This window comes from Dothidotthia symphoricarpi (genome assembly GCF_010015815.1).
Source record: "Dothidotthia symphoricarpi CBS 119687 unplaced genomic scaffold P153scaffold_17, whole genome shotgun sequence".
Taxonomy (NCBI): Eukaryota; Fungi; Ascomycota; class Dothideomycetes; order Pleosporales; family Dothidotthiaceae; genus Dothidotthia; species Dothidotthia symphoricarpi.
In genome coordinates, this window is record NW_022985024.1 from 666,842 (window position 1) to 685,995 (window position 19,154).

General features: G+C 49.5%; 9 protein-coding genes across 9 annotated transcripts; 5 read left to right on the plus strand and 4 right to left on the minus strand.

Moving 5' to 3' along the window:
• The first annotated feature begins 232 nt into the window (after positions 1-232).
• Positions 233-933, plus strand: P153DRAFT_79539 (uncharacterized protein). Its single transcript, XM_033673406.1, has one exon. The coding sequence runs from the start codon at positions 286-288 to the stop codon at positions 760-762; it is 477 nt and encodes a 158-aa protein (XP_033520929.1). The 5' UTR covers positions 233-285; the 3' UTR covers positions 763-933.
• Positions 934-1,103: 170 nt separating this feature from the next.
• P153DRAFT_297910 (Las1-domain-containing protein) lies at positions 1,104-2,832 on the plus strand (the record flags this gene model as incomplete). The annotated part of the gene is made up of 3 exons (XM_033664189.1): positions 1,104-1,223; positions 1,312-1,454; positions 1,770-2,832. 3 exons carry the CDS (start codon positions 1,104-1,106, stop codon positions 2,830-2,832), a joined length of 1,326 nt encoding a protein of 441 aa, XP_033520930.1.
• Positions 2,833-2,972: 140 nt separating this feature from the next.
• Positions 2,973-5,109, minus strand: P153DRAFT_425103 (SecY protein). Its single transcript, XM_033672520.1, has 3 exons — positions 5,011-5,109; positions 3,896-4,919; positions 2,973-3,845 (listed from the first exon to the last, which is right to left on the minus strand). Exons 1-3 carry the CDS (start codon positions 5,018-5,020, stop codon positions 3,449-3,451), a joined length of 1,431 nt encoding a protein of 476 aa, XP_033520931.1. The 5' UTR covers positions 5,021-5,109; the 3' UTR covers positions 2,973-3,448.
• Positions 5,110-5,593: 484 nt separating this feature from the next.
• On the plus strand, positions 5,594-6,896 carry P153DRAFT_369234 (RTA1-domain-containing protein). The gene is made up of 3 exons (XM_033668712.1): positions 5,594-6,022; positions 6,076-6,318; positions 6,373-6,896. The coding sequence occupies exons 1-3, from the start codon at positions 5,848-5,850 to the stop codon at positions 6,813-6,815; spliced, it is 861 nt and encodes a 286-aa protein (XP_033520932.1). The 5' UTR covers positions 5,594-5,847; the 3' UTR covers positions 6,816-6,896.
• A 203-nt stretch (positions 6,897-7,099) lies between these two features.
• P153DRAFT_263401 (uncharacterized protein) lies at positions 7,100-8,566 on the plus strand (the record flags this gene model as incomplete). Its single annotated transcript, XM_033662848.1, has 2 exons — positions 7,100-7,189; positions 7,238-8,566. Coding segments are annotated over 2 exons (1,419 nt in total), but the record flags the coding sequence as incomplete, so codon positions are not given.
• Positions 8,567-8,631: 65 nt separating this feature from the next.
• On the minus strand, positions 8,632-9,442 carry P153DRAFT_297287 (acetyltransferas-like protein; the record flags this gene model as incomplete). The annotated part of the gene is made up of 2 exons (XM_033664150.1): positions 8,632-9,276; positions 9,326-9,442. The coding sequence occupies 2 exons, from the start codon at positions 9,440-9,442 to the stop codon at positions 8,632-8,634; spliced, it is 762 nt and encodes a 253-aa protein (XP_033520934.1).
• Positions 9,443-9,711: 269 nt separating this feature from the next.
• Positions 9,712-12,135, plus strand: P153DRAFT_79589 (kinase-like protein). Its single transcript, XM_033673407.1, has 4 exons — positions 9,712-10,603; positions 10,766-10,792; positions 10,923-10,994; positions 11,044-12,135. Exons 1-4 carry the CDS (start codon positions 9,789-9,791, stop codon positions 12,035-12,037), a joined length of 1,908 nt encoding a protein of 635 aa, XP_033520935.1. The 5' UTR covers positions 9,712-9,788; the 3' UTR covers positions 12,038-12,135.
• On the minus strand, positions 12,136-13,068 carry P153DRAFT_79595 (uncharacterized protein). Its single transcript, XM_033673408.1, has one exon. It carries the CDS (start codon positions 12,753-12,755, stop codon positions 12,234-12,236), a length of 522 nt encoding a protein of 173 aa, XP_033520936.1. The 5' UTR covers positions 12,756-13,068; the 3' UTR covers positions 12,136-12,233.
• Positions 13,069-14,226: 1,158 nt separating this feature from the next.
• On the minus strand, positions 14,227-17,820 carry P153DRAFT_297485 (uncharacterized protein; the record flags this gene model as incomplete). Its single annotated transcript, XM_033664158.1, has 3 exons — positions 14,227-15,297; positions 15,349-15,968; positions 16,080-17,820. The coding sequence occupies 3 exons, from the start codon at positions 17,818-17,820 to the stop codon at positions 14,227-14,229; spliced, it is 3,432 nt and encodes a 1,143-aa protein (XP_033520937.1).
• Positions 17,821-19,154: the final 1,334 nt, after the last annotated feature.

The following is a 19,154-nucleotide window of genomic DNA, read 5'->3' on the forward strand; positions in this document are numbered from 1 at the left end:
TTTGTACAGCGAGGCGTTTTGGCATATCTTCTTGGGATGGAGCATTGGGAAAAGGACTGTTACAAATACCCTTCGCCTTCATTGGCTGAATAGCTCACTAAGCTAGTACATCGATTGGCGTAAAGATAGATGAAACTTGAACTTGTCAGTCGAGACGCCATACAAGGCGTTTCCATAATAACATGGTGCCTTTTAAAAAAATCTCCCGTTTCGCAACTGCCGTGAATTGATCAGCATATCTAGCCTGGTATATCCTTGACTCCACAAGCCGCCTCGTACACTACTATGTCAATCTTTAGTGGTAGCCCACACCGCAACCTACCAAACCCAATCCACTGGCGTCATCTTTCCGGTGGTGTCACCTTCTGCCAAGCACCTCAGACATTGCCTACCTGGTCTTACCAAAGGCCCGACAACGAACCATGCTCAATCCTACCGGCACCCACGGGTCAAGTCAGCACCTCATACTCAATCGACTCAGCACCGACTAGCGACACCGCGCTTGCAACGCATATCGTACCCGGAGTCACGGTACAAACTCGACCTCGCGCAGTCTCGGCGAAGCCGCCGCACCTTCCTTTCTCAACCAGTAGGTACACAACCCTTTCTAGCGCGAAACTCGACTGCGCACGTTGCGCCGCCCTACAGACCCTAATTGCTAAGCGCGGTTGGTGCGGAACATCATCTCTTGACACGCGGCTGCACCATTCTAGAATCGTACTTCATGGTACGACAGAATGCGAGGTAGTCAATGACTTGTGAGCCTTACTACATTGGTAGGTTAGATCCCACTTCCTGTGGGGCAACTGATCGTAGTGTACAGTTTGCACAGATCGATGTACAATTCCGACAAACCGACCATTCACACTTATCTAGGCTGATTCACTAGCGAGGTCTTTCTTTCATGATATTGGTTGATTGGTGGGCTGTGATGTGAATTTTAATAGTGTTGCGTCAAATGGGTGCATGATCTGAGTTGACTTGGCATGGCGAAATTTTCAAGCGTACGCGAACTCACGTGCAGACGCTGATTCTCACATCATACCAAGCTGGAGCAAGGGACCTAACCTGGCCAATCGCATCAGACGAGGTCTTTGACGCGTATGGATTTGGATTCGGACTTTGTTGTCACGCCGTGGCGTAGTAGCGAGGAGTTGCTGCAGGTGCGATGTGATTTTTACAGTCGGGGTGAGAGCGACAGAAGGGAGAAAGCGATTAACAAGGTATGTGTACTTTGTTCTACTGCTCTGTGTTTCACTTGCAGCATTTTGAGATGTTGAGAAGAGATGTTGGGCTGATGTTCAGATATAGGTATTGGCATGGCGGTCGCGGAAACCTGACCTGCCGCTACTGTTGGACTCTACTGCAGACATTGTCGATGTAGTGCTCCAGGATGAGAGAGGACTGCTGGCGCATAATGCGCTACGGTTATTGTATGCTACTGCCATTTCAAGGTGCGTGCATATCAGCGTTGATGTATTGTTACTCGTTCGGTGTTTGTCTTGTCTATTTACTTTCTTCTATCTTATGGGCCTCCAATATGCACTTCTCCTAAACCATCTTTCTCGTTCCTCTCCAATTTCACATCGTTCCTAAAATGTCAATCTCCATTTTCGATATTCACTGTCCCTACTTCTCTAATCCAGTCTCCATATTTCACTTTTCACAAATTTCTCCTATGTATTCCTTCCATCCAAGCGTTCACATGTTCTTCTGTCATCGTCGAATCCTCAAATCCCATCATCAACAATCGTTCTAATAACCCCCAGATTCATCACCGGCCTCGCAGACACCCAAATAGAGCTCACCCGCGACCGACCCTCCTGGTTCCCACCCGGAAAATCCCTCCAACTACCCACCTCCCTCCTTGAAATCCGCCACCGAATCGTGCACCGCCACCTCCCCTCTCTCGCCGAGCTCAAACGCGCCGCAGCAACGTCCCTCGACTGGCTCTGGGAATGGTACTGGGCGCAACTCGACCACGCCTTCTCCCTCACCAAGCCCTCCGGACAGGAGCAAGAGGGCGTCAGCGACATGCTGATGGGCATTCTAAAAGCGTACGTGAAGAAGCGAAAGACAGAGATCAAAACGCGCCGGAAGGATGGTGAGGCGTCCAAAGCCGCTGAAAACGCACTGTCGAACTACACCCTCCGTTTCGCGCCGAGCAGCACCTCGCACTCGCCTGCGCACACGCAGACACTCCTCGTTGAACTTCTTGTTGGCGAGAAAATGGTACTCCCCGCAGACAAAAAATATGGGTCCAGCATGTCCGGCGCATTCCTCGTCTGGACACCACTGCTCCTCACTTTCTGCTCCCATTTCCCGCCTTTACGACAACTTCTGCTCACGCACATGATGGACGCGATGAATGCCTCGGCCGGGACACATGTCGAGGTGGACCCCGTCCGCGAGGGCATGTACGAATGGATCTCGCACATGCTCTGCTCGGAGGAATGGAAGGTCGCGCGCCCGACGGATCAGATTCGTGAAGATATACTCATGCGGTGTTTCTCGGACCCGACGTTTTGGAATCTGAAGCTTGCGGGGAGGATATTGCAGGATGAGACGGTGGCGGGTCGCGAGATGTGGATAGCTGTTTTGGCGGCTGCGGGAGGTGAAGAAATTGTGGTATCTGAGAGTAGGGAAAAGGCGCGCGTGGATGTAGATGTGGATGACATGGACGTCGAGAATACCGAAACGGGCCTGCCTGTGGAGGAGGATAGGGAAGAGAAAAAGGAAGTAAAGGAGAAAATCAAAGGGCCGCAGAAGGTGGTGGGGTTGTGGAAACCTAGGGCTATTGGAACGCTGCCTGAGGGGTGGGAGGAAGAGTAGTGATGTTGGTTATTGTGCATGGGTGTTGTATTTCTGCATTGATACCACGAGATGTAAAAGGTAGAAATTGGATTTTAAACAATCTACACAGTCTCATGCCTAGTTTTCATTGCATGCCTTAACAACCTAGTTTACATTCCCTGGAGACCTCTCCGCAAGGCAAAGCCCATATAAGCAACAGGCATCCGACCATTCAAAGCCATCGTTTAGAGGCACAGCAACAACAGTAATATGTCTGTGAGCTCGCAACTCCTCCACTCGACCCCAATGAAGGAGCTGCTCGAGATGGATGGGGCAAGGAATAAAAAGCACATGGCGCCAGACCAGGAGGTTCAGTTTCGGACAAAGCATACACATCGTAATTGTACATTACTCTAGACAGACCATGTACACATACAAGCTGCCCAAAACGGCAAGATGGCAAACGCCACGCGAATAAGACGTTATGACTTTTGGGCCTTCCAACATACGATGCTTACTTTTGGTGTCTTGCCCTTCGTAGTATACATGATGCTCTGCAGCATCTAAGCCATGGTCATCAACTCCAATCCAATAAGAAGATGTGTAACATTCAAACGCATTCCAATCCTCCACTTCTCCTAAGTGTGGAAGCCATTTATCCCATGACCATACCCTTAAGGCCAGCCATGTCGCCCTCCTTGGCGGCGATTTCAAAGTATCCGTAGATGATAGTAACAGCAAGCAGGATACCGGTACCACTGCCCAAAGCGCCGAGAAGATCACTGCCAACGGAGAGAGCACCAATACAAGCACCACCAAAAGCAGCAGCAGTAGGAATGACGCGCTTGAGCTCCTTGTACATGGACTCCTCACGGTGACCAGCCATCACAAGACCCTGCTCCTTGAGCTGCTTAGCGACATCGCGGGGGGATGAACCAGAGACTTCGATCCAGGTCTTCGAGAAGACGGCGCAGGCGACGAGCATGTAGGTGATGAAGACAGCGGTCTTCAAGGGGTCAGAGAGAGCCTCGGAGATGCTGAGAGGAGGGGACCTGATTTATGTTAGATATTGAAAGTGTGTCGAGGCGACTTTTGGACGTACATGTAGTAAGCAATGCCAGAGGTAGCGAAAAGCTGAGCAGATCCTTCCTTGGGCTCCCAGACACCGAGAAGACGGACAAGGAGGTTATCAGAGAAGCGGCTGAACAGCATTTGGCTGATCAAGAAGACGTTGGAAGACAAAGCCGACTGCAGCATGATGGGCATGTTGGAGGTGTAGAACAGGCGGACGGGGTATGAGCCGCGGACACCACGCTGGCGGGCAGACTTGACGGGAATCTCGACACGGAAGCCCTGGAGGTAGATGACAGCGCCGAAGACAATGACCGTGGAGATCAAGTTCATGACGTTGGGGAGGTTCTGGCGGTAGAAAGCCTCCTTGAGAGCGACAGTCTTGTTGGGCCAGGTGAAGAGCAGGTGCACAAGGGCGATGATGGCACCCTCAAACTCAGGACCACGGCCAGTGTTGATAGTGGTGGGCGAGAAAGCCTTCCACATGATGGACTCGCAGATGTTGGTCGCAATGAAGAGAGAGATACCGCTTCCAAGACCGTAGCCCTTCTGGAGCAGCTCATCGAGGAGAATAACGATCAAACCGGCGATCATGAGCTGAATGACGAGGAGAACGCAGATACCGGCACCGAGATCAGACGGCTGTCCGTAGAGACCCGAGATGACGTAGACGACGGCCTGGCCGAAGGACAACAAGATGGCGAGTAGCTTCTGAGCAGTCTGGTAGAGCTCACGATCCGACTTCAAGTCGAGGTTGACATCGATCAAGTGGGTACCCGCGAGGAGCTGGAAGACCATGCCGGAAGTGATGATTGGTGTGATACCGAGCTCCATCAGCGTTCCCCTGTTACTCGCCATCATCATGCGCAGCCAGTATAGCGGATCCGAAGTATCAGACGACACAATTCCGTACAGCGGCATCTGGCTCATCACCAGGAAGACCAGGAGCGTCAGACCAGTCCATACTAGTCGGTTGTTGAATGGAACCTTGCTCTCTGGCAGCTGAATCTCAGGGACCAGAGGAACAAAAGGCTTAACGAGGTCGAGGAACCGTACTACAAGCAATTGATATGTTAGCTATGCGCTGCTCCCAATTATTTTGCGACCATCCGTCGCGTCGCAATTGCAGCTGAGAGGAGCACTTACGGCCGCTCATGATTGCGAGTCTATGGCCTGGAAAGAAGGAAAAGAGACAAAACGAAGTGAAGAAGAAGTAGTTGCGAGCAACGTGGAGTTGGGTGGTGAGAGGGGGTAGCGTCGACCTTTCTCGCAACGTGTTCGACGGCGAAATTGGTCTGTGCTCGCCAAGACCCGTCCCATCTTAGAGATGGAAGCTATCTCCCTCCACAATTTCCTTCAATTTCGCAAAGGCCACGCTGTCTTCAGCCCTGCGAAGCTTCTTGAAGGCCAGGAATGTATGGCTGTAGCTTCCATTTCTTTGTAGACGATATTGCCAGCCGTCGTCAAGTTTCTATACCTTGCTAAACTATCATTCTATTATCCCGGTAATGAAACGGCTCAAGTTCTTGCAGCCACACAATCCACGTTGTTATTCATATCCTTGACAAGCCTCCGTTTGATCGTTTTCAAGATGAGATCTTAGCATGTTGTTGTGTTCCTTGCAGATCGCCCCCTCCTCCCATTGGCTCACGAATGCGAATTTAGCGTCAAAAGTGACGATTGTCGAATGCGAATTTAGCGCCGTTTACCAAACTCCGTCATACACTCTGATATCGACCATGAACATGAGACTCCGGAAAAGGTAAGATAGACGAATGCGAATGTAGAAACAACCAATGCGAGATTGTCAGACTTTGTCTACTCCATCGTTGGAATGTATTTAAGATGCTTTCTCACCTCCTTACTTTCCATGCACAGCTTCTCTTCCTGACGACGTACTGTATCCACTACTTCTACACTTGATCTTTAGTGTTTCATACACTCTCCACCGTTCCTAGTCTTTGGTACTATTCAAGCTGCAAGATGGCCAATCCTCCCAGCAGCAAATATTTTGACTGGAAGATGTACCGTTACGTCCCGTCCCTTGTCGGCGCAATAATTGCTATGATCATCTTCCTTATAATGGCTCTATTGCATTTCTGGCAGTTCCTAAAGCTTCGGAACTATATTGTCATCTTTGTGGTCATAGGAGCTATGTGTAAGATATCCTCTACCGCAAGACTCGAACAAGTCATTTACCATTCACGTTAGGCGAGGTTGGAGGGTTTGCAGCTCGAATTGGATCCCACTACGACAACGAAGAATGGGCAGCATACATCATTCAGGGTGTTCTACTCCTCGTTGGACCCCTATTCTATGCCGCGACAACTTATATGATGCTCGGAAGAACCATCCTACTCGCTGGGGGAGAAGATGTCTCTCTCATCAAACCAAAATGGTACACTCGCATCTTTGTCGCAGCAGATGTTAGCACTCTCATCATTCAAGGCCTTGGTGAGTTCGCCCATCAATCAACAGAGAAGTTAAGTTCCTGTTAACACTGCATAGGTGCCAGCATCATGGGCACCATGAAATTGAATCTCGCAATCGCAGGCGAGAAAGTAGTCATCGCTGGTCTCGCTCTCCAAGTCTTCACCTTCGTTGTCTTCCTCGTCGCGTCCGTCGATTTCCAGATCCGCATGAATCGCAAAGTCAACAACTACACGGCCACCGAAGATCTCTCGAACAACTGGAGAAAGATGCTTTGGATTTTGTATAGCGTCAGCACGCTCATTCTCTTCCGCTGTACTCTTCGCTTGATCGAGTATGCTATGGGTAACTCCGGCTATCTGATCGCGCATGAGTGGGCGCTGTATGCATTTGATGCTGTACCGATGTTCTTGGTGTTGATGCTGCTGCTGGTTCTGCAGCCGTCAAAGTATGTCCCGCAAAGTGACAGCAAGAAAGAGCACGGGAGTGATGAGGAGGTGGGAGTCGCGCAGAGTCAGTGACAGATCTATGCATGTTATGCTTATGCAAACTTTTAATATTGCTAGGGAAAAGGGTATTCTCATATTTCCTCAGTAGGAGTTAGGCTCAATCATGTGAATAGTGAACTGTCTCTCAAGAACATGGGTACGTTACTCAATATCATGACGTAAGTGACTGTTCCAACCGATCTAACCAAGCATATCCTCATGCACCAATGTTCCCAGTGGAGGCCTAATGCGCCCATCTCATCTGACTCAACAACAATGCAAACAGCTAATGTGAGCCCACTACATCTGTTTCCAAGATGGTACGTCGCAGCGCTGGTTTCGTAAGTAAACGTGCACATCGAAAGTCAAGAGGCGGTTGCCTGACGTGCAAGCGAAAGAAGGTGAAGGTATGCATTTCCATACAATCAAACGTGGTATGTGATAACAGAGTGCAGTGCGACGAGGATCAGCCAGCCTGTGGATACTGCTCACTGAGGAGACTAAATTGCGAATATCCTCAAGAAGCCTTATCGAATGCGCCGTTGTCGGTATCATCATCTTCATCATCACCATCCAGCAAAGCCTCTCCCAAGAGTACGAGTCCATTCGATGCAGTCGACTTCAATGAGTTTTCAATACAATCCTGGCTAGTGCCGGTGGTACACACATCATCTGGATACCTTTCATCAATCGACCTTGAGCTCCTCCACCACTATAAAACAGCAACATGGCGCTGCCTTCCAGCTCGCGAAGACGAAAGTGTCGGTATAGTACACAGAGAGCTAGTGCCCCAAATGAGCCTCTCGAAGAATTACCTTCTCTACGCAGTTTTGAGTATGGCAGCATCACACAGCAACTCTCTACGTCCACGCAAAGACCTTGAAAAGCAGGCGTTGATATACCGGCAAAAGACGTTCTCAGCATACACCCAAGCACTGCAGGACATAACAACAGAGAATTACGAAAGTGTTATTCTGACAGGAACGTTTCTGCTGTCTCTGGTCCCTCTACCAGAGTCCTCCACCTCAGAAGAGTATCTGGACTGGATGTACACAATTCTGAAGATGAGCGAGGGCCTACGCATCCTCGCGTCCCTCCGCTGGTCCGCAGGCATCGAAAAGCTCTCCATCTATCCCCTCATTCTCCGCGAATTGCGAACCCTCCCACCGCCACCCAACATGAACACCTCTTCTCATCACACTCAGGCAGGTCCTGTCGGCGCAACTCCCGACCACCCCAATCCAGCGTCAACATACTTCTTTACACATCCCAACTCCGCACCTCTGTTTCTTCCCCCGTCTCTCATGGCCCTCCTCGCACCCAACTCGGAACACCACGACATCTTAGTCCCGGTCTTTCATGCCCTCTCCCCGATCTTCCTGTCATTGTATTACTACCACCTGAGCCCGGATTTCTTCGTCCGCATACACGTCTTCTGCTCGTTTCTGATGCCGGACTTTCTAAAACTGGTCAAAGACAAGGAGCCAAAGGCGCTGGTGCTGGTTGCGTGGTGGTTTGCCCTTGCGGGTTGGACGCCAAAGGGATGGTGGGTTGGTGAGCCAGTACGGCAGGTTGTGGGGGCGGTGGGGAGGCGTGTGAGGAGGGAGGGTGAAGAGTTGCTAAGTGAGGCGATTGAGGGTGCGGAAAGGATTGTGGAAATATTCGACAGGGAGGGAAGGGAGAAGGCAGCGGAGACTGTGTTTGGAGGATGGGAGGGCGTGGACTGGAACGAAGGGCCTGTGAGGGCGGACGAGTGGGATATGAGATTGTTTGAGGACCCGGATCTGGATCTCGATCTGGGTCTCGAGGAAATATCTGAGATATTGGTCTGAACTTCATGTACCTGCGTTCATGAGGCAATCTCGGATGTTGCGCCAACAGTGTCATCTATACTCTGCGTCTTCTTTATATTCCCGTCACCGCCACCCTGAGGATCCCTCACCATACAATAGAGCTTAATCGCATCTTGCTCCCCTTCCCCATCTCTACACTCCATCTCCCTCACAAGCCTGAATCCAAATTTCTCATAAATCTCCACATTCGGCTCCTTCCTACTGCTTTCCAAATAACAGCTGATTCCTTCCCTATCTGCCATACCCAGCACCTCCTCTATCAACTTTCTCCCCACGCCCTTTCCCTGACACTTTGGGAGCACCGTAACGATATTACAGAAATAGTATCCCTTCTCGCTCGTCCAAAGCTCCTTTTGCGCTTCTGCCTGCCGCGCCTTCCATATCCAGTATCGCGTTGTGCTTAACCCACCACGGCCGTACCATAGGTTCATCCGGATTTGCGAAAGCCAGAGAGTCCAGGAGGAAAGGTAGAGCGGCCAAGATTCGGGCTCGGAAGGAGGGTGCGGTGGGAGCCACATTGCGCATCCGAGAACTTTGGTAGGCGTGGAGGAGGTGGGGTCGCGCGCGACATGGAAGAGGCCATGACGGATGCCCCAATGGCAGCGGAGAGTAAGAGAGACGCGGTTGCGGGTTAGTGAGATCTGGAGGTGGTCAGTGGTAGGGATTGAGGCGATGAAGTGACAGAAGTACCTTTGAGCGATCAGGATATACCCATCTGTTGTATGGGTCATCTGCGAAGGCTTGCTGGATTGTGTCTATTGCGCCGTCTATATCGGCCTCTGTCATGCGAGTTACCTCAATAGGCATTGTGGGATTGGCTCGTCTGACGATGATTGAGGTGCAAGGAGGCGATTAGATATGCTATGTTGCGCCGACAATGCTATTTTTAGGTGGCACGCTAGTACTTGTGATATTGCTCGAGCGCGAAGAAAACATATGTTTAGCCATTGTGATTGCGGGGAAGGATGTTGGGGCTGCATAGTACTCTTAACGATAACGCGATTAGGCTAAGTACACGTGATTTGGTAACTAGCGTAACTAAGCGAAACACTCACCAATCTAAAGAGCAACCTCAGCCTGACTGCTGAGTGACATTGCATAATGCCTTCTACACGTCTTCGTAACTTCGCTACTTCACTAAATCTCGCGCTCGATGAATATCCCGGACCCAAACATGGACCTACCGCCTCTAAGCAGCGAGCATGTCAACGCCGTAAGATTACCGCCACTGCATACGCTATTCCCTAGGAGAGTTGGAATCAGCGAGAGGCAACCAGGTCGCCAGCAGACAATGGGCACACTATCCGAAGCCTTCCCCGAACATTCACAGCTTTATCGATATCCCGTATCAACAACCGCGAAACTAGACCACATTGTTTCGAGGCTGGGGGATCTCACAGTACGAGCAGTCTTCGAAACTCATGGGATTACAGACTTATGGCTTCCCCTCCCGAAACAGACGCTTCGAAAGTTTCTTGAACATCCCCAGGATCAAAACAGATTCGAGCAGCTCCAACACGATATACTTGACGTAGACCTGACACATTACAACTCTCTTGAACGTAGAAATACACTACGCCCATTCCACGCCATCTTTGAAGACGATGATACCGTTGTGTCGGTGCGCAGATCGTTGGGCGACGGAGGTTATGGAACTGTTGAAGAAGTGTCGATACCAACAACTCCTTGTCCTCTAATATGCGTACGAAAGAAGATCGGAAGACCAAAGCAGCTCAACGCTCACAAAAGGATTATGACCGCCTTTGCTCGTGAGATTGGCGTTATGCGCCAAGTGACTTATCAACATTGCGTGCGCTTCGTAAAGAGTTATACGGACTCAGATTCAGTTAATATACTTTCTCTTCCTGTGGCAGATATGGACCTTGCCGTTTTTATGGATCAGCCAAGTCTGACTAAAAAGCAAGAACAGATTTTACTCCAAGGCATGCACTGCCTTTGTAACGCGCTGTGAGTCAATTTTCAATCCGATTTATACTGTACATACAGTCTCTATGGCTGAACAACTGTATTCTTGATATGGTTCCACCCCCGGTTGTTCATTACCGAGTGCCACTGTTCATTTAGAGAATAGTTTCTCGTCCTTGCAAAGAAGCTGACTGTATCCACTAGGAACTATCTTCATCAGAATAGGATTCGGTGAGTTTTGTCTGTTAGTGTCTCATGTCTCTTGAGGTCACAAATGATCGTAAGGTTCAACATCACTGAAACATGCACCCGACTCACCAAATATATCATCACCATTGTTTCCAGAACTGATCGATTACAGACACGAAGACCTTAAACCCCAAAACGTACTCGTACATGGAGATAACATCCTGCTCACCGATTTTGGTTTCAGGTAAGCACACACCTGTTATTAAGAGGCTCGTAATCTTATTTTCTCCAAGTCTCGACTTTTCGGAGGACGACGTTTCGACTACCACAGGTCACCCTTCCGCTTGGACAATTCGGTACGCGGCACCCGAAGTGCTAGAGCATGAGCCACGTAATAGGGTAACCGACATATTCTCCCTCGGTTGTATTCTCACGGAGATGCTTTCAGCTCTTTGCGGCTACAATCTCTCGGAAGTAAAAGATCACTGGAAACGAACCGGCAACGGTCAATCTAGCTTCGCACGTAACATGGAGGCGACGAACACTTGGTACGATGGATTGGACATGCATGCCCTCCACTTTGACATAATAGTCCCTATGGTACGCTCTATGCTGGCATCTGATCGGCTATTACGTCCTTCGATTGGGCAAATTGTGGATCGTTTCTCGGACGTGAACGATCTTGATTATGACGCTTCAGCACTTATAGCTGGGTGTTGTAAGAGGAAGTCGATTTATGATATCTTTACCACGGATATCGGGTTCTTATCGTCATGTCACTTCTATCCTTGGTGCTATGACAATTGGACATATATACTGCTCGATTTGGATTTGCGCTTCATTGCTTCCGAGAACAATACCTACTCCAGATTCCAAGGTCAAGGTATACTTGACGCTTTTGAAGATTTCGAACATATCAGAAGAAAATGCAACATCCTTTACAGAGGCGCCAGCAGGACTGGAAGGAACAGAAGATTCTGGCAAGCTCACCAACAACAACGAGAGACTCTTCGAACTCATCCGAACGGAATGCTACACGCGATAACCAGTATGAAATTGTTATCTCTCAAACATGTCGTTTTCACAGCTGGGTTGTGCAAAATTCGGAAAGGCAGCGATCTGGTCTCATCGTTCGAAGATCGGGTATTGCAGGTCTCCCTTCTCCCAATCTCTCTGTTGCGCTCGCCTTACTTCGGATCCTTCTTCTATATGCTTTCGTTCTCGTCATATTATGATGACGGCTTCGCTCACCCAATGGAGTTCGTGGATCTGTCCAAAGAAAGCTGAGGAAACTAGAAGCTTGGATTGTTACACACAAACTTCAGTGCCGTTGGGTCAAGTACAGTAACCACGTGAGGTGGGCGTTTCGATGGCTTACGAAAATATCATACCATCGAAGGGTATGAAGATATCCGACAGAAACATGTTGTTTGCTTTCAATCTGGTATGGATATCTTTCCGCCATAAACCGCCAGCTTCTTTACTACTCTCCGCAACCAATTCGAAAGCGTTTTGCATCTTGTGGCTGCATTACGATGTATTGGAGGATACGCAACCCAACTGCCACCACAGACTCATTGGCTGCAACATACCGATTCCCGCCCCCAGTGAACTGGAAGTCCGTGGGAAACTGGGACGATGAGTCAGTGTCGAGCAGCACGAGGACCCCTGTTCCCGCAGCTGTCAACGCCCAAGAGATTCGGATGCTCCATCGATACCCTACCTTGGCCAGTCCGACAAGGATGACTCCGCCAGTTGGCGCTATCACGCTCACAGCGCTTGTAGGTAAGAGCAACACAGCCGATTGGAGCACTGTTTTGACCATGACAACTTGGTAGAATAGTGGCAGCCATTGTAGTAGCGAATATAACGACATGCCATGAAGGAAAACTCTAGCTAGTGTCGTGGAGGCTGTCCTGGAGCTGGAGATACGATGTGGCATGATTGGAGCTGCTGCTTTACTCTCGTAGAAGGTGAAAGCCGACAGTATGGCGACTCCAAGCATGAGAGGAAGCAGGGTACGGAACGAGCCCCAGGCGTACAAGTTTCCTGCCCAGCTCAGAAGGAAATCGAAGAGAACGGTACCGATGGTAAAAAAATGCACGCCAATCCAGTCCAAGCGTCACAGTTGCGACAGCCGCGAGTGGTCCAGTGGTCGAAGGTGGAGAAAAAAGGCGGTCGGTGGGGAAGAGATTCCAAGGAGAACGTGACCTAGAATGGTGATACACATGTTGTGAACCAGGGCAAAGACTACTGATCCGGCAAAGGACAAGGTGTATGTGGCAGGTATGAGATGGAGGCTCAGAACGACTCCAAAGAAGTACCTCCAAGGTCGGCTGCAATAGTCTGGCAGGAAGAAGGCACACCAGTCAACAGATCATTCCTAGGTAGCCAGAAGGATTAAGAGGGACGAAGTTGACTTAATGAGGTGGATACTGCCAGCATGGTCGCATAAAGAGCGTAGAGGAAGAGATTGATAGGAACAGCGACAAAAGTAAGATGGAAAGCGAGAGACTTCTTGCGCGTAACTTGAATGGCTGGAGGGCTGCTGAGATCGATATTAGAGGCGGAAGAGGTAGACCTGCTATCGGCATCTTGACGGTATGTCTCATTTGGCTTCTCATAGACGTTCATCGTGAAGTTGGGAGCCTGAGACCGACTGATGGTTTTAGTGGAGGAATTGAGGAAATTTGCGAACTCTCTGGAAGAATGATATTCATGTACATATTCTTGAACGAATGGTTTGTCTTGCAAACATTCAAGTGATTGGACGACGGTCGAGGGATGTTGTTGGCAGGAAGGAATGACAAGGGTGATAAGGGGCAATCCAAGCCTGACAAAGTGGGACGTGACGGGATGTACTCAGGTAGGCTCAGAGGGTAGTCCTCTACTTTGTTTAAGTTGCCAACTGTCGAGGCAATCGGCGTGAGTACCTTCATAAGAGGATAATACAGCATGCTTTACCTCTAATAGCTTCCGGACAGCCTCAATACATTCATCAAGTTTATCCTCGTCTTTCAACTTCTACATGTTCTTTTGAAGGCATGTTCGACACCGTTGGGAGTGTTCGTTTCGTCCGGCGATGATGTCGTGGATTTGTTGCTGCTGCTCGGCGATCACAAGGAAGAGGAGGTTAAGTATGAAGGTGTAACATCATTGATAAATAGACTAATGTGTGCACCTATCAAAGATTGCGTTACTATTGGTTTCCAACAAACTGTTTTCAGGACTATACTTATCCATACAGTCTTTTCAAAACAAACCAAGCACACTCAGCGCACCGCAACTGTCTGAAATATGGTATCGGTGCCGAAGTGATCTGGATTTGCGCAAAGAGCTCTCGTGTGAGTACCAGAACATGGAGTAGCACATCCTGTGGTACTGATATAACAATCATAGATACGTTCAGAAGGCCATGTTTATATGGCTATGAGTATGTCGCATCCTATTGGAGATGCTGGCATCGCCGTTGCCCATCAATACCCTCTACGGCTCGAAAACCTCTCCCTAGTCCTCGTATTCTCCTTTTCCGCATACATGAGCGACGCTATCCTCGCTGATGCTCCCTTTCGATGCTTCTTTTCCCATGTATACTCATTTCTACGCTCCTCATCGCTGCTCTCCTCCGCCCACGGTTCAGCCATTCGTACCATCGGTGGCAGAAGACGCAGCTCTTCAACATTATACCTCGTTTCTCGGCGTGTATTCATGCTGGTATTGTAATGTATCGGGGGTTTGGAACGGACACTGTATCCTACAGGCCTGCTTGCTGGTGCGGAGTAGCTTGCGGTGGCGATCTTCGTGGTTATGGGTTCGGGCTCGAATGTCGGGCGCGAGTATTCCTCTGCGTAGTACTCTGGACGAGGACTGGCAAACTCAGCAGAATCAGCATAGCTCTCGCGATCAACCATACTGCTCGAGTCGCCTTGTATCAGGTGCGCGTCTTTGCGTTGTGCAACGCTGATCCCGCGCGCTGATGTACCACGATGCTTGCCTGTCAGCGTGCGATAGATAGAGGTGATGAGATCGCGCAATTCGTCGCCATTATACCCAATCAACATAATAGACGACATGGTGAAGACTGTAAGCGGAACAGCGACAATCCAGAATAGAGATTGACCACTCTCCATATCCCGCAGATCGGAACTATTCATCCCGAAGTACGACGTGACAAATGATAGTGGCAGAAAGATGATTGTCACGATCGTAAAGACCATGATGGCTTTCCCGTGGTCTTCTTCGTTGATCTCGAGACTCTGTTTTGTGGTTTCTGACAACGGGCCACACCGATTGATCTGGTCGACGTATTCCTCATTTGCGAGAGCAAGACTTTCAAGGCAGGAATTCAGCAGCATGCGTTCGTATGGGAACATTCCGCGGCGGGAGGGAATGTCCTTCTCGTACGTGGCGTCGTCCAGGACGAACATATAATTTGTGATAGCCTTGGTTTGCCAGGAGTTGACTTTTCTGAGAATCAGGAGTTCTTCGTGGAGGAGAGTGATAGAGCGCAGGAGACGTTTGCCTGGGCGGTGATTGACTTGGAATTGCTGCGAACCTATCAGTTTAAACAAAAATTTGGAGAATAGATGCGTGCTTACAATTGTGGAAAGATATTCCCGATACATATCAGCTACTGTCATGCTTTTCTCGAGTGGCTTGACAAGTAGCCTTCTCATAAACCAACTGCACAAATACTCTGGACCTAGAGACAGTCTCTTAAAAACATCTCTTGGTGGTTTTGACATAACCATTTTGCAGAGTTCGCGGCGAGTATCAGCCAAGGAGCACCACGCTCCGTCGCCAAACCGTTCCACGACGGTTAGACCTTGCTCAGGTTGGTATGGCCACGAATAGGGATCGCTCTGTGGTCCATCCCCGAGGAAAGAGGCTTCTGTATAGAACAATGCTCGTTCTACAGCAAGATAAAAGACTACAATTTGGCGGAAGGCTTCGAGCAATTGGTTTGGGAGATGATATAGTTCAGACATAGTCTTATCCTCGTTCATCACACCTTCAGCAAGTTCCCTTGCTTGAATGAATAACTCTCTTGCAGTTTGGCAGGCACGATGGAGTGTTCTGAGCGAACTGGCGTCCATCTGCTCGCGTTTGAGCTGTGCAAGGCTGAGTATTCGATCCTTGAGGTTCTGGTTTGCTTCCTTAACGGCCGGAGGAGATCGTCGAGGTAGTTCTGTGCTTGATGTTGAATATTCAGCCTTCTCTCCATCAAGAATGTCCCGTTGTGTAGACTGCATGGGCAAGTGTCTGCGTTGATGATCGTCTGACCCTGTGCCTGAGTGCGCTACCCATTCAGCCGGTAGGTTGGGAGAACGATGCGTTCTAGAAAGGTCCTCTTCCTGTTCAAGTAGAGAAGCTGGTTCGAGATGTTTCTGCAAGTGTTCCAACGCAGCTTGTGGTGTACGATAAGCATGAAGATGTCTGCAAGGTCTGCACCTCCTGAGCGATTGCTTGAGCTTCTCGTCAGCTTCTGGATCAGGGGAGAATGGATCGTTCGAGAAAGGACGAATGAACCATCGGGCTTTCGTCAACTCGGCATGAGTCTGGTTTGGATCAGAGTACTCCGCTGGATCATCGCCCAGATCACCTAATTGACAACTTTTAACAACCAGCACATACATGCTCGCCATAGCACCCCACACCTTGCGTAAAACGGTGCTTTTGTCGACATCTTCCACAAACAGTTTGAACGTTGCATTTACAATTTGGAAAAACTCAGACGCCATCTTCGCAATCTTCGCGCATTGACTGTAGATGACAAATTGGTGATGCGTAAGCTTAGACTCGTCATGTTCTGTGTTCTCCTGGGCCAAACGCAACAAAGATGCCATAATAGATCTAACATTCTCAGACGTGTCTTCTTGGAGGCCTTGATAAAAGCTCGTGGACGTGAATGTGGAGCCCACTGCGTTATCAGCTTCACGACGGTTCAGTGTCTCTGACATCATGGCCTTGTCGACCTGTTCCAAGCAGTGTATTGCCCTCTTCACGTCGGGGAGAATCAAACCTTGAGGGGTCTGTGGTTGATTTATTTGATTACAGTCCTCTGTTGTTTGTGGCCAGTGGAAGAAAGGTGGTACTGAGCTCGATAGTGTAGACGATGCCAACAGTTGCGGAAGCGGTATGATAATGTGCTTGTTGTCCACCTTTTTCGTCTTATCCTTGTCTGACACAGTAAGGTCGATGAACATTGAGCCATTTTGTTTAATGATGTCAGTCCAGATCAAGGGAGTGACCTTCTTTTCGCCCCCTGTCGTGATCCAACCTAACTCCAAATCTCTTTTGTTCACTTTTCCATTCAAGGAATATTTCACTTCTCTCAGCCTCTGCTCCATCTGGAAGAATGACCTACACTCCTCGAGCGAGAAATGAAGCATACGACCGTCCCAGTCTTTTAATCTAATCCTATCGGTACCTCCCGTGGTGGCTTCTAGTCGTAGCGGTTGTAAATCCTCAGGCACGACTTCAATCGACTTGACAAACTCTTTCGTCAGCGGCTGATGTCCGCAGGTTACAACAGCGTGAGAACCAATATTCATGACCCACAAATTTGGTACGTGAATGAGACGATTTGAATGATCATCACCGAACTTTCTATAGGCCTGCTCTAAGTCTCTTTCACGAACAGGCTCGTACGGGTAGTAAGCCTGTATCAAAGTCTTTGGAGCGCAGAGTCGATCTGCATGCCCATTCGGTGCTTTCTTCAGCGCAGGTTGAAGATCGAAATATGGCACGCAACAGAAGATGACTGAGTGCGGGTCTGACTGGCAGTCTTCGTCTCCTCGCAGCACAGTCCCAGGTTCGATGAACATACCGTCCAACGCCATCCTAGCCTTCTCTTTCTCGATTTTGCTAAAAGTTTTCCTGATCAGCATCTTAGATCGTTCAGAAAGACCTGGAACAGCCAAGCACGTTTCCATAAAGTGTGGAAAACTTAGTTGCTCGGAATGCAGATGGTACCATCTTATGCCAATGTTCTCACACGTCGTAGCGCTTTCCGGATCGGGAAGAGTGTAGATTTTGACCATGCTTTTACCCTCATCTTCAACCGCCATTGCCTTGGTGATTCTCAAGCCCTCAGAATTGATTTTGCGGACGGCTTTCTGACCTTTGGGCTTCTCTGCAGTGTCTTTGTTGCCTCCCGGCTTACGTTGTTGCCATGGTCTCGCGTATGCTGTGTTGGTTTTGAATGAGAGCTTGTTGCCCTCCGCATCGATTGGAGGGACAACATCACGAGGAGGTTCAGGCAGCGGGGGTTGTTCAGGTACCTCATCCTCACTCTCCGTCAGCGTTAGTGACTCTGCATCACTATCGCTTTCTCCTGCTTCGATTTCCGACCTTATTGGGCTGATATATAGCGGGTGCGAGCGATCGATCACAACTTCAACCTCATCGAGGCCATCCTGGAGTCTTGCCCCGCCTGGACTCGGAGAACGTCGACTCTCTGGATAACTTTGAGCGATCGGCGAGGGCCTTCGCGATGCTAAATTCCTTGACGGAAAGAAAATCTTGATCGTTGAGTAGGGCTTGACGATAAAATTCCAGACTGTCGGCAATATGGTAGCCCCATCATCGGTCTGGATATCATACCTCCCTTTTTCGACCTCCTCTACTAGATCTTGGTCAGCTACGCGGGTATAGATTTCCTCCAGAAGGGGTTTGATGGACTGTTGAAGTTAGAGCCCATACAGCTTCTTCATCTAGATGAACGCACGTCAAAAGATCGGCAATACTCGAACGGCCAAACATAGCGGTCGCCGAGATGATTTTTGAAGATAATCGTCTTATCCTGGTGCTTGTCCTTGGACTCGTTTTCATCTTTTTTGCGGGGCTCTGTGCTCGTGTTTTCCTCTTTTGTATCGTGGCCGGACTCATTGGGGGCCAAGTCGGTGCTCACTCCGCGCTCCTGAGCTGAACCACCTTGCGATGCAGGTCGCAACGCCTCTATAGGGTGTATGTTGTCCTCCATCTGACTACGCGACGAAACATGAACAGCAACTCATAAAAATACAAGGCCAGGTCAGCAAAGAAGGAGACATGCTGAATCGCGACGGAACGACGCCATACGAGGCTGGAAGGGCCACCAGCTGAACGCGGTCACCGCCCGACTCGTTGTAATCCAATAGACGATGAGAGATACCCTCATCTATCTAGCTAAACCATATGGTCCAAAGGCGCTGAAGCTAGATCTCGTCCTAGCCGGAAATGTCACTGCGGCAGCCTGCCGTGCCTGCCTCATTGGCGACGGTAAGCGGCTTGGCGCCTTAAAACAACCTTTCCGCGATGTTGGAGCTGAGAATGTGTTGACGCACCAACACCATCACCAACAACCTCATCGATTCTCGTATCGATACGGCATGCAAGATTCCCTCACAGGCCGGCGGGCGCA